Source organism: Carassius carassius, chromosome 40 (genome assembly GCF_963082965.1).
Source record: "Carassius carassius chromosome 40, fCarCar2.1, whole genome shotgun sequence".
NCBI lineage: Eukaryota > Metazoa > Chordata > Actinopteri > Cypriniformes > Cyprinidae > Carassius > Carassius carassius.
Window position 1 is genome coordinate 23,117,265 of NC_081794.1, and position 13,706 is coordinate 23,130,970.

At 35.0% G+C, this 13,706-nt stretch overlaps 1 protein-coding gene across 1 annotated transcript; it reads right to left on the bottom strand.

Moving 5' to 3' along the window:
* Positions 1 to 274: 274 nt before the first annotated feature.
* Positions 275 to 12,378, bottom strand: LOC132122434 (alpha-N-acetylgalactosaminide alpha-2,6-sialyltransferase 2-like). The gene is made up of 10 exons (XM_059532707.1): positions 12,221 to 12,378; positions 9,625 to 9,990; positions 7,310 to 7,565; positions 4,610 to 4,775; positions 3,973 to 4,147; positions 3,577 to 3,715; positions 3,122 to 3,225; positions 2,847 to 2,930; positions 2,217 to 2,316; positions 275 to 1,391 (listed from the first exon to the last, which is right to left on the bottom strand). Exons 2-10 carry the CDS (start codon positions 9,759 to 9,761, stop codon positions 1,221 to 1,223), a joined length of 1,332 nt encoding a protein of 443 aa, XP_059388690.1. The 5' UTR covers positions 9,762 to 9,990; positions 12,221 to 12,378; the 3' UTR covers positions 275 to 1,220.
* Positions 12,379 to 13,706: the final 1,328 nt, after the last annotated feature.

A 13,706-nucleotide genomic window follows, 5' to 3' on the forward strand; every position in this document is an offset into this window, starting at 1 on the left:
TTCACCCCTTATGTACACAGAAACATAAATATAATGTAGACAATGAAAAGTAAAACAATACCAGCATTCTGGGAGTTAGAGTATGTATCGATCTCTTAGATTTAGCTCTAAACACTTTTAAGGTTATTTTTAAGTTCAACTAAGGCCCATATTCACAGCATTCTGAGAAAAAACAGAGGCGTATCATTTATAATCAACAACACCATTTCAAATTTATTATGATTTTAAAATACACCCTTGCTTTAGGACCATCTTTCAATCTCTGTTATTAGCATTTGTTTCCAAAAATATGTTTTATTAAAGGTGGAATGATTTATGAACTCCTGAACCAGGAGTGTGGTGATCCTCGAAACGAGTTAATTTGAGTGAACATGGCAGTTCAATTATTTGGTAAAGAATTTGTTAAATACAATCATGAGATAACATCAAGTGACCAAACCGACCATAGCAGGATCAACCAAATCACAAAAGAAATTCACATTTTGATTCAAACTGATTGTGAGCCATAAGCTATTGCACTAAAGCTTCCAAGTAAAGTTAAGCTGTAAACATTACAGACCAAGCCTAAAAAGTCTCTTAAAAACAAAAACCCTTCTTCATTTCCACGTGATGCAACATGGCAACAGGTACATTTTGAACGGACCACCTAGAAACATTATACTCACACGCAATGTTAAAAATAGGATTTAGAATAAAAAATAAAATCATTTAAATTATTCTCTTTGGTTGAATATTTTTCACGTAGTGTTCTCTGAATCGCTGTTTCTCACACGCCATGACAGTCCAGAGTTTGAGAAGTATTAAGGCACTTATTACAGAATCTTTGTACGTGGCCCAAATCAAGACCATGATTCATCCTGCCCAGTCGTGATGTGAAATGACTCAATATGTGTGAACAAACAGCAGCCAAGAACACAAGAGTTATTCAGTCATTCCTGAACACTATATCGATGTTTACAAGGCCTCTCCCTAAAACACATGTCAGCCATTTGTCTCTCGTGAATTGACTCAAAAGACAATCAATCCAAAGTGTTGACTATATAGCCTCTGCACGTAGTTTTTTGTTAAAACAATTATTAACTTTTCCTTCAGAAGGCAAATACTGTATGTCTAATACCGTGGGGGAATAACAGGCTTTTCCTTCACACACCTACCAGAGGTTTTTCAGTTCTCACAATAAGAAACACCTTATACAGTGTGTAGCGTCCATCCATATGTGCTTATCGGCGCATGAAAAGATTGATCAGTCCGGCCTTGTGCAGCTCTTGCCACAACCTCATTTCCATTCGCATGTCATGATTGGCATAGAAATGCACTTCATGTCGCTGTTTGTCGTAGTAGTGGTCTGAATACAAAGTGTAGTCAGGGGTCATGAACCCGTAAGCATCAACCTGTTAATAAAACAAACATCATCATATCATCACTAACTTTCCTTGGCAGACAAAAAAGGTTAAAAGGTTAATATGCCATCATTTGAAAATAATAATAGGCTTTGAATCTACGGTAAAAGCCTAACTGACTGTATTGCCATTGTTTTTTTTACTGTAGTTTGGTTTTGTGTCTGTTGCTAAAGCAGCCATGTCATTTTAGGTTGCTTCTATGAGTCTTAGGAGGTTTTATCATGACTCGTACATGATCGTGCCACATCTCTAGTGCAATGCTGTACCACTTTTTGCAAATGTCAAAATGTATTCTAAACAAATCACGCACTATGGTAAAACGTTTTTGAGGGCCTAACGTAGTATTATGCAAGGAACCACATGAAAGTAAGACTTTGTTAATCGGTAATCTGCCCTGTGATCATAATTTGTTTGAGGAGGAACAAAAACAGCAGTGAATTTTATGTATAGGAACATTTTGAATGCTTTTTTGTTGAACCTGGGTTGGTTTTATTACAGCAGTACTGTTACTGTGCATCTTTAATATGTCACAATCCTGTCCTGTCTGTTTAGACTACAGATCTAGCGTATTTTAAATAGGTATCATAAAGGGGTTTTTAAACCTTTGACAAACTTGTAAAGTTATTGTGTTTTTATACAAGTTTAAGTACAAAGATCTGTACAACATTGTAATTATGTTGTCATCAATTGTGACACACTTCTAAAATTAGACAGAAAACAATATGGATGTCAAAACTCATTTTAAAGCAGGGCCCATTCTTAAGGAACCTATTTGCTTTCATTAAAATCTCAATAAAAAAATCTAAACAAACCAACCTGGTCACATGTATGAATAGCAGCTAGGAGCATCACTGCTCCTGTGGACGGCCTGTAAATTCCTCTCGCGCTTGTTTTCAGAAGGTTTGAATGCAGGAACCTTGATGAGAAAAAGGAAAGTGTTAAACTTCAACACATACATAGAAATGGAGACCAACAAAACAAAAAAAAAAAGATAAATCATCCAACCATATCTGGATGATCAGTGGTCAAATATTTGCATATAAATGGCACTCCCATATGACTTTGTTCTCACACAATTTAAACTGCTCTTTTGAACTCTCTATTCATCAAAGAGTCCTGAAAATGAAAATCATGTTTTCCACACAAAAAAAAAAGGTTTTCCTGGGCAGCAAATCAGCATATTAGGAGTCTTTAGCAACAATACTTTAAATGAAATTAAAAACAGAAAAAAGTTTTCAATTTGTAATAATATTTCACAATATTATAATTTTTACTGCATTTTTTAACATATAAATGCAGAGACTCCAAAGTTTTGGACAGCAGTGTATTTTGGAAGCAGTCCTTCAATAAGCAGAATAATGTGCAGTTGATCTCTTAGTCTAGGATTAATTTTGCAATAACTACTATACAAGTGTAAATTATCCCCTAAATTACTGCAAAGCTTACCTGTTTCGGAGGTAGCGGATAAAGTCTGGGTGGTAGATTTTGAATTTTTCCACAGTCACATCTTCACCAAAGTATGTAGGGGGCCTGAAAGAGATATGCATTATAATTCAATTAAGTGTTATTTCTGCATATTATAAAAGTGTCAATTATTTACAAAAAACAAAACAGTGAGAATTAAATCACGTCTGATGGACTTTATCTGATGTAGTGATCAAGAATACGCTTAAGGAACTTTGGACGTGTCAGTTTACATAATGTTTTTTTATTATATTTACTTTTTGCTGCGCTCAGGTCCTTGATCAATTGCTGTGTGTGTGGAAGCCGCCTTCATAAGAATATAATCTCGGTCATGGTCTGGCAGGAATATGTACCTGGTTTCCTACACAGATGGAGATGAACAGAAATAAGAGATAGTCGCAGCAAACAACCTCCCAACTCAACATCAACACACTTCCCAAAAACAAAAGTGTGTTGAACTTTTAGATCAAGGCATTCTCAACACCTTGGATTCCATTTCCAGGGAAAGGTATACCTTGATTGCTGTTTAATAAAATGCATTATGTAATTTATTTACTTTATAATCAACTTTCACATTGCGTTTTCTCTGAATCTGAGGATAGTCGAATCAAAACCAGTCTGTCATAGAACAGATCACAGTCAAAGGACTCAATTTTGACTAAATTTTGACGAAGAGTGGAGTTAGAGAGTCTTCTCTTTAAAGAATGCTTACCTTGGATATAGGTGGCCCTCTGTAGCCTAAGTGAGCATAGCTATTTATGGAGTTTCGCATGGTGTTGGTTGAGAATGTGTAAAAGGAAGTCCGGGATCCCACATCATTCTCAAACCCTGTAAGAGCCGCACCATTTACCCTACAGGTGGGAGACAATTAATCAATTAATGACTTTAATCAATAAACATCATTATCCTTAGATTTTAGAGAGAGAAGAGTCTAAATAATTAAAACATAATCCAAAATATTGGTTTAAAGGTAAACTACACCATTAAAAATAATCATACAAATCAGTCAAAGACTTTCAGACATGCATATGATATGTAAATACTTTCCTTCTGAGATTTGCCTCACTTTGAGGAGCACTTAATATCTCTTAATGATCTACCTCCTCACCTAAAGACGTAATGATGTTCATCGATCTCCTTGCCTTTCCTTGAACCATTCAGTATTCCCCCATTTCCCACCACAGCGCAGCGAACGCAATCGGATCGGTCTGCTCTATTCTCCCAGTCATCAAACATCATCTGATTTGCAGTTCTATTTAAAATTGCCAGTGAGCTATTCAAAACTGTGAACAACAACAGTCACAAATCCACAAAAAAGAGAGAAGTGGTTCATGTTAGACATATCATGTAACTTTGAATAAGATAATACAAGTAACACTACAACAAAACTGCATATACAATACATGTAGTTCATTGTAATGGAGTCAAAAGTATCCAAAAATGGATAATAATAATAATTATATATTTAAACTAATTATTTATATGATAAATGTAAGTTCTTATCTGTTAATTGCTTTTGGCAATAGTGAATTCTGTGTAGCCAGTTTAAAAAATTTCATCAGATATATTTTTTTTGTAAATAATTGTATTAGCTAAAAATACAGTCAAAACCCAAGCACAAAAAGTAATGACAAACATTATACTGGCTATATAACTCTGAAACCTTTGACAATAACAACACTGAGCAGGTAAATTATACGTTTTAGAGATTAGTGACATTAAGCAGATACCCAAAAACAACACACCTTCAGCTCTGACACTTCCCCAGCCGTGTGCTCCACTGAAGTGACTCAACCGCTGGTACTCTTCTGGACTAAAATGCTTTGCCCATTGGAGCACTGGAATATTGTGCAGAAACATCTCAGCAAATTGAGTCTGAGGCACACGCTTCCTAATATTGTTGGGACAGTTCTGCAATAAAAACAAATATTACAAGAGAGGTTATTATATAGGGCAGTTGAAAACACAATTTTCACATTTAAACAATGATGGCTAACAATGAAACTGTAAAAATTTAACCTGTTTTTTTTGTTTTTTTTTCATGTATTACAATACAAAGAGTATTATTGTAAATACTGTTACAAATTAAAATAACTGTTTACTATTGTAATCCATTTTAAAATATAATTTATTCTTGAGTAAAATATGGAGTGCCACAAGTATCTGTCCTAGGTCCTCTGCTATTTTCAATATACATGTTGCCCCTTGATAATATTGTTAGAAAATATGGGATTAGTTTCCACTGTTATGCTGATGATACTCAACTATATATCTCAACGAGACCAGATTAAACATCTACATTGTCTAAATTAACAGAGTGTATTAAATTTTTTAAAAGATTGGATGAGTCGAATCAAAACCAATAACTTTCTCCTATTAAATTCGGATAAGACAGAGATATTACTTATTGGACCAAAAAAAAAACAGTACAGAATCTTGTAGAATACAATCTGCAACTAGACGGATGTACTGTTACTTCCTCTACAGTCAAAAAACTGGTGTTATATTAGACAGCAACTTGTCTTTTGAAAACCATATTTCCCATGTTACAAAAACAGAATTCTTTCATCTTAGAAACACTGCCAAGCTATGAAACATGTTATTTGTTTCTGATGCAGAAAAGCTAGTTCATGCATTCATGACCTCTAGACTGGACTATTGTAATGCACTGCTAGAGGGTTGTCCTGCATCTTCAATAAATGAGCTACAGGTAAAAATGCAGCGGCTAGAGTCCTTACCAGTTCAAGAAAATATGATCATATTACCCCAATTTGACAGTCTCTGCACTGGCTACCTACTGTATTACGTTCTGTCTCAGTTACAAATGATCATTACTTACCTATAAGTCCCTTAATGGTTTAGCTCCTGCATACCAAACTAGCCTTATGCCACGCTAAAATCCATCACACTCCCTAAGGTCACAAAACGCTAGACATTTGGTAGTACCTAGGATAGCAAAGTCCTCTAAAGGAGGTAGAGCTTTTTTGCATTTGGTTCCCAAACTCTGGAGTAGCCGTCCTGATAATGTTCGGGGTTCAGACACACTCTCTCAGTTTAAATCTAGATTAAAAACACATCTCTTTCACCAAGCATTTGAATAATGCATCTCATGATTTGTGAATGCAGTTGTATCTGATCAAATGCGCATTATTATTCTTTAGCTTGGGTTAAACTAATTAATTTTAATTGGTTGAAACAGCAGCTATGTTAATTATGTCTCTATTTGTTTCTCTGTTTTACACAAGCTCCAGTCTGGATCCAGAACACCTGAGAAGAGATGATGCTGACCCCTCAGAGGACCTCAGATGATGCTAACCCTGAATCAACAAACAGAACTAACAAATATTGATTGAAGTGTGATTGCATCATATAAAAATTGCTGTTAATAGTGTTCTTCATCTGGTTGACTATGTCTTGTATTAATTTTTCTGAAAATTCCTGTCATATGCACATAAAGGGAAGTCGTGGCCTAGTGGTTAGAGAGTTTGACTCCTAACCCTAGGGTTGTGGGTTCGAAATCTGGGCCGGTAATACCACGACTTAGGTGCCCTTGAGCAAGGCATCGAACCCCCAGCTGCTCCCCGGGTGCCGCAGCATAAATGGCTGCCCAATGCTCCAGGTGTGTGTTCACGGTGTGTGTGTGTTCACTGCTCTGTGTGTGTGCACTTTGGATGGGTTAAATGCAGAGCACAAATTTTAAATATGGGTCACCATACTTGGCTGAACGTCACGTCACTTTCATAAACTGACAGTGACCACTACTAAATATTGTAGAAACTTAATTCTGTAAAGTTGCTTTGCGATGATTTGTATCATAAAAAGCACTAAACAAAACACTTGAATTGAATTGAAATTGAATAGATGAAATTTTCAGCATCATTACTCCACACCTCAGTGTCACATGATCCTTCAGAAATCATTCAAATATGCTGATTTGGTGCTTTAGAAACATTTCTTACGATTATCAGTTTAGATTATTGTTTTGTGGAAGCCATAATACATTTTATTTCAGGGTTCTATTATGAACAGAGAGTTTAAAATAACAGCATTTATTCTTTTTTACATGCCTTTACTGTCACTTTTGATAAAAACATTTTTTTTTTGATAAAACCATTCTTGCTGAATAAAAATAATTTTTCCCCCAGATGGTTTTCACCAGTCACAGTGGAGTTGTAATGTTTGGTTGTTTTAATTTGAGACATTTAGTATAATATTTTTTCATTGTCACCTAAATAAAATTATGCTGTATTGTAACCTTAGCTTACTACATACTGCTTTGCTTTTTTTCCGGACATCCGCTGGCTTTTTGCTGAATTTGAATGACCATTACATTTGAATGACCACTGCATTTGTACAAACATTTCAATGAACCTGAATTTAAGCAGGTGGCATCTGCACTCACTCACTATACTATCATAGATAATACTAGGCCCAAAAACACTTACGGTTTGTGAAGGAAAGTCATCTGTGGCATACCAGTCACCAAAAAAGTCAGTCTCAGTGGGTTTTGCCACTGGTTTTAAGGAGATAGTGATTGAATTTGCTTGATCAGACTTTGCTTCATTTCCTGACTCTGATTTCCGCAATGAATTCTGAACATCTGATTTCTGCAATGAATTTTGCCCCAGCTCAGTGTCCAGTTCATTCTCAGCAGATGGTTGATTTTTCAAAGAAATGCTGTTATTCTTGTCAGAAAAAAACCTGCAGGCAAGAAAAAAATTAAAATAAATAAGCAAGGTTTTTGTTTTTTTTTTTTTACATTCTAACAGCAAGAATGAAGCCAAAGACCACCAGCTTATTTAAAGGGGCCATTAGGAAGAGGGAAACCACTGAATCGTACATCAATATTTCACTGTTTGCCATAGAAAACAGCTGACTTTATATCTGATACATCAGCAAACACATCTTAATGAAAACACGCATGACAGACGTTTGCTAACTTCATAACTGGGGCAGGTGCCTCATTGTTCAAACCAGTAAAAAGCAGATGACTGATGTGAGAAAAGTAAATAAAAACTATATATAAATCAGATGTACAAATCAAATGAAACTGGCACAATACTTCAAAATTCATAAAGAAATAGCTTGTCTAAAAATATTTAAATTTCTCACCCTCGGGTGCAAAAACACATCTACATCTTCAATGGCCTGAGGATGAGAACATTTCAAGAGCTTTTTTTTTTTTGTGGGAACTGCAGCTCATTTTTGAGTCATTATTCTCATTTATTATACATAATTATAGAGTAACTGGTACAGCAGGTTTCCAAAGGGTATTGAAATGCCCTAAACTACTACTAATAGAACCGAAAGTTTTAATGCCAGCTAGTTTGTGTCATTTCCTGACTTTTTTTTTTTTTTTAACCATGCTTCTGTTAAAATTAGAGCATGCCCTTTTAAAAGCATCTGAGCGACATTTCACAAAACAGACCCTACTTTCAGAGCAATGATTGTGCACGCACTTCTCTAGAGAATACACTTGACCAGAGTTAAAGCCAAAGCCGAGCGATTCTACGCCTGACTGAATTAAAGGAGCAGACCCAAAGCCGTAGATCTCATGTTGTTCATTTCTGGCCCTTACTGCAGAATAAAGCTGATAACTAAGGAAAGGTGATATCCCAAATGGATTTGACCTTACTACTTAAACATCTAAGGGAGTTTGTTCCTTCCGCTACCAATTTTAGCTGCTCATTGTGACATTTATAAGCATCTATTGTTTGTGAAGCTGTTTTGGAAGAATATGTAGGCTATTGTGGAAAGTGCTGTGCAAATAAATTTAAAGTTAAATCCTACCCTCACTCCTGAAAACACAGAGACAGCGAAACCTAAAATCACTCTTTTAGCTTGTGACACTCGTCTCCACAGCAACACCAAACATGGCTTCATGCAGGAATGATTATCAGAGGAAGTGTGCACTGTGATGCAGAATCTCAGGAGAAAATGACTAACTAACTGACTGACAAATGGAAAAACAGCTCAACCTTAAACTTAATCCAATTTCCTTTGTAACTTTTGTTGTTCATGCATTAATAAATAAATAAATAAATTAATTAATTATATAATATATATATATATATATATATATATATATATATATATATATATATATATATATATATATATATATATATATATTACACTGTATTATCACATTAACTTCCATTTTAAAGGAAGAAAATTAGACATGTGGAAAGAAGTTGCAGTAACAGTAATATTATGAAATATTTTTACAATGTAAATTTTTCCATTGTAAACACACACACAGGAATAAATTACATTTGGAAAAGTGTATATATATATACACACTTTTTTTTCCAAATGTAATTTATTTGTGTGTTTACAATGGAAAAATTTACATTGTAAAAATATTTCATAATATTACTGTTACTGCAACTTCTTCCCACTTTTGGTCTGTACTGTGTGTGTGTATATATGTATATATATATATATATATATATATACAGTACAGACAAAAAGTTTGGACACGCCTTCTCATTCAAAGAGTTTTCTTTATTTTCATGACTATGAAAATTATAGATTGTAGCAATGTCATTGAAGAATAATTTTGGGTTCCCCAAAGAAAACGTTTAGTGAATTTCTTTTTAAGAAGCAGAATATGGTAAGAACATAAAAATGTTTCCACTATAAATAACTTTTTTTAAAAATGGATATGTCCCATGGATTATTTTATTGGACTCTGGGTCAATAAAGAATCTATAACATCCTCTTCACAAATTTAAGATGTTTAAAATTTAAAATGTACCTGAAGTTTTGCAGACTCATCACTTGCCATGGCACCTGATTCTGCGTGGTCATGCAAACCAGGAATAATGTCAATAACGCGACACACAACAACCCAATGAACCACAGCACAAGCCTCGAGGGCAGCCGGCCTGTCATCGTGCTACTTTCCTTGTGTTGCAAATCTGCGTTCCCAAGAACATCTGGTCACCTTGTAAGCACATGAGCGTTCTCCTGAGGAAGGGTTGAAGCGGTTGAAGTGTTTTGATGAAACTGGGGTTTAAAAGTGCTCCTCAAGGGAAAGGGTTGGGAGGGTCGTTGCCAATTAATTAGTAGGTTTTGAGCTCCGACTTTCATACGTTGGAGTCTCCCGGCACCACCAGGACTTCTGTGAGAGGAGAAAAAAAAACAAGAGAGTAAAACTCCACATGGTGGTTTCTACACAGTAATCCTATTTTAATTAAAGGTCATGGAAAACCAGGAAGATGTGATCCTGGTTTCAAAGTGCACCTTTGCTCAAATAGCGTTTCAGATGCTAATTAATGGTGTCAAAAAGACTGCTGGATTTGACAAAGGAAGAAACAGGGGGGGACGGTTGAAAGGCAGAAAGAGTGAGCATGAAATTACCATACAGACAGAAAATGTGGCTGTTTTCAGAGTCGTATAAAGGAGAGGGTGAGGGAAAGCCTGAGATTCTGTTGTAAAATTGCTTGTTAGTAACTCTCCCTCCGAGTAGCGGTTCTTCTAGGAAGCCAGCATTACTCCCTGAGGAAATATTTCTCTATGACCACATTTCCTGCTGATGTGTCTGGCATCATGTAACTTCTCAGATCATTTTCTTGTCTTGTTTTCCAGTACAAGTATTTAAACTTTCTTTCAAAATAAAAATCAAATCAAAATAAACTTACATAAGAAGCGAAACGCATAGTCTTGTTTTCTTCCTGAATTTGAATAGGTTTTTTTTCAGAAAACTAGACTTAAAATCATGGTCAACTAAATGCATCTTAATTTAAAAATATTTAGATATTTGTACTGAAAAACTTTTAGGAGTTCAAATGCAGCTAAGCAAGCAAAAAGCAGGCCTTTTTAGCACTTAACAAAAGGAAAGATGTAAACACATCTGACGCCCACTTTTCTCAGAGTTCACAGTCAGGCCCTCACTAAAGGAGAATAAAAATTAACCCCTTCAGACCCTGCAACCACCGAAACGGACATCTTGTGGCTTTTGGTTAAACAAATTTTATGTTGTTGTTGTTGTTTTTAAATACGATTACTGATTATTCACTGATTGGTCCGTGATCAACCAATCACAATGAATACATGACCCCTAACTTCTGATCTGGTCATGCTTCAGGCATCACAAAAGAAAAGCATGGCTAACCGACTAGACAGGACCTTTTATATGCTAATTTATGTTCATCACCGTACCTATTATATTATAATCTTGATACTATCAAGTGATAATATTAAAAGTTATTTTAGGGGATCTTTCAAGGTTTTTTTTTTTTTTTTTTTAATTAAGTTGATGTCCAACACAATGAACATCAGGACTTGAAAAATATGAGCAGGAACCTCATGACGAAATGCAAGCATTTCAGAGCTAAAATATACAGACAAATTCTAATGTTGATGTTTTATGATGAACATTACGGTTTATTATTAACAGTATTAATATAACTTTATTCATCTTCAAAGTACTATACAACTATCATTAGATTCATAATTGTTGTTAAAATATGAGGAATTGTATGTTTCTTCAGTCTAGGTATCCATTGTAGAAGAAAAAAAAAAATCAGCACAAATCTTATTTCAACATTTGAAAAAGCAAATATCAAAAGGATAATATATCATATATATCGCTTAGTGGAAAACTAAATCAAGTCTGAAGGTTTGTTAATACAGATATAGTGACATTAACAACTATTTGAAAGTCATTTAAGCTGAACTGGAAATCTGAGTTTCCAAAATGGCCTTAGGTATGCCATTCAACATTAATGAATCATTAAAATACCCTGAATATTCACAAGCCACAGTTAGTAGTGATAAACCCCCTTAAGGAACAGAAAAATAGCTCTAAACATATTTTGTTATTACATTTAATTCTCAACTACTCGGTCTCAAATACCATAGAATAAAGCTGAATTCAGAGGCACAAAGGCTTATATTATGAGTTTTTTGTCATCAGAATTCCCGCTATTCTTTTTCTGTCATATTTGGAATGAGAAGAATGCTATTTGTGTGAACTGGGTTCAGTGCGTGGAAATGTTCCAGTAACTTTTACTCTGCTTACAATCTCACTCTGAGTAATGTCTGAAATTTAAACCATAAACCAAAGTCCATCTCTTTTATGAAACTGCAAAGAATTTCTCTTTGAGACTGAGAATTAAGAAAAGTAAGTAAGAAGCAAATCTCTCAAAATGAACTAAGAAAATTAAATAAAAAAGGTAACATAAAACAAAAAGAACCAGCTTCACATCACATCAGGCAAAGTAACTGTCCCCAAATGCAACATTCGAAGTCTTCGAACTCACAGCAGCAGCCCTTTAATCCAAGGAGAAGTGGCAGAATATGTAAACAGACACAGAAAATAAGTGTAAAACATGTCAAGAGTCTCATACCTGAATGGGAAATCCTGTCAAGCGAAGAGGGGTGAAGTCGAGCAGCAGTGTGCCTGCTTTAACAACTCAACTCTCAGTCACACTCGCACACACTGGGCTCGAGAGGCGGCCCTATTGTGAAAGGAGTAACAGCTGCTAGCAATTGGTCAACTCCTCTTCCCCCTCCCCCAAAAGGAAGACATAAAATACGAGAACAACAGGAAGATGGTTCTCACAACTCAGGGATATGAGAGAACAACAGTGATGAACAAAACAAACCATGGCAAGTCAGCTGACGTTTTAAGACAGACCCTGGAATGTGCAAACTTAGGCATCAAACCACAGACGTAAGGATGCACACGTACACAGAATACTCAAAATGGCATGCAGCGACATGCTGAAGACACCCTGGGTTCAAAGAGCCAGACAGTCTTCATTATCACAGCTGCCATATTTACATACTAAGCGGTTATCTTCACACTTTTTCACACAGTAGCCACTCCTCTTCCTGGCCATGCATAGGGTTCAAACGTCACATGGGATCTTAGACTTACTGAAAAATAAATAGGATGCAATGTGACTTGTGGTTAGCTGCACAAAACAAATACAGTGCAAAATTGGAAACATTTTGTGAGCGAGTAAGAGGCAAAGTAGGAGGTCAGAAATGTGGGTAATAAGGGAGGACTTTCCTACAGATGGATGTGACGCACAGATTGGCATTTACATTATTTGTTTAGCAGACACTTGTATCCAAAGTAGCTTACAAATGAGAAAACAGAAGCAATTCGAACTGGGGACCAAGAAAAACAAGTACTATTTTAGTGAGGAAGTGGAAGTGGTTCGTTGAGATGACAGGCCTGAAAAGTATTTTTAGCAGTTTTTTTTTTCAAAACAATTTAGATGTATTTTTCAGAACGATGCTTTAAATTGATCAAAAGTGACATAAAATACTTTTATAAGGTTATAAAATGATTTTGATTGCAAATAAATGCTGTTCTTTTTAACTTTCTTTTCACTGAAGAACCATTTCCACAAAATATTAACTGTTTATTACATTGATAATGAGAAATGTTCCTTAAATGGCAAATCAGCATATTAGAATGATTTCCAAAGGATCATGTGACAGTAATGATGCTAAAAATTCAGCTTTGCATCATAGTAATGTTAAATTTTTAAAATATATTAAAATAAAAATAAAAAATTAGTAATAAAATATTTCTAAACTATTTTACTGTATTTTTGACCAAATAAACAGCTGTGATGAGCATACAAGACTTTCAAAGACTTGCCAAGAAATGCCAATGACTAATCTTTAGTCAACTATCCAATTGAAAAGTTATAGAAAAGAGTTTTTAAGAGAAATTAAATTAGGTTATCTAGTTAGATAATTGCTCCAAAACAAGATTGCATTAGATTGCAGTTCAGATGAAACTTGGAAGTTCATTCCATCAGTGACTGTGGAACAACTTGAACAGAATAGATGGACAAAATGCAGGGAATAATAAGG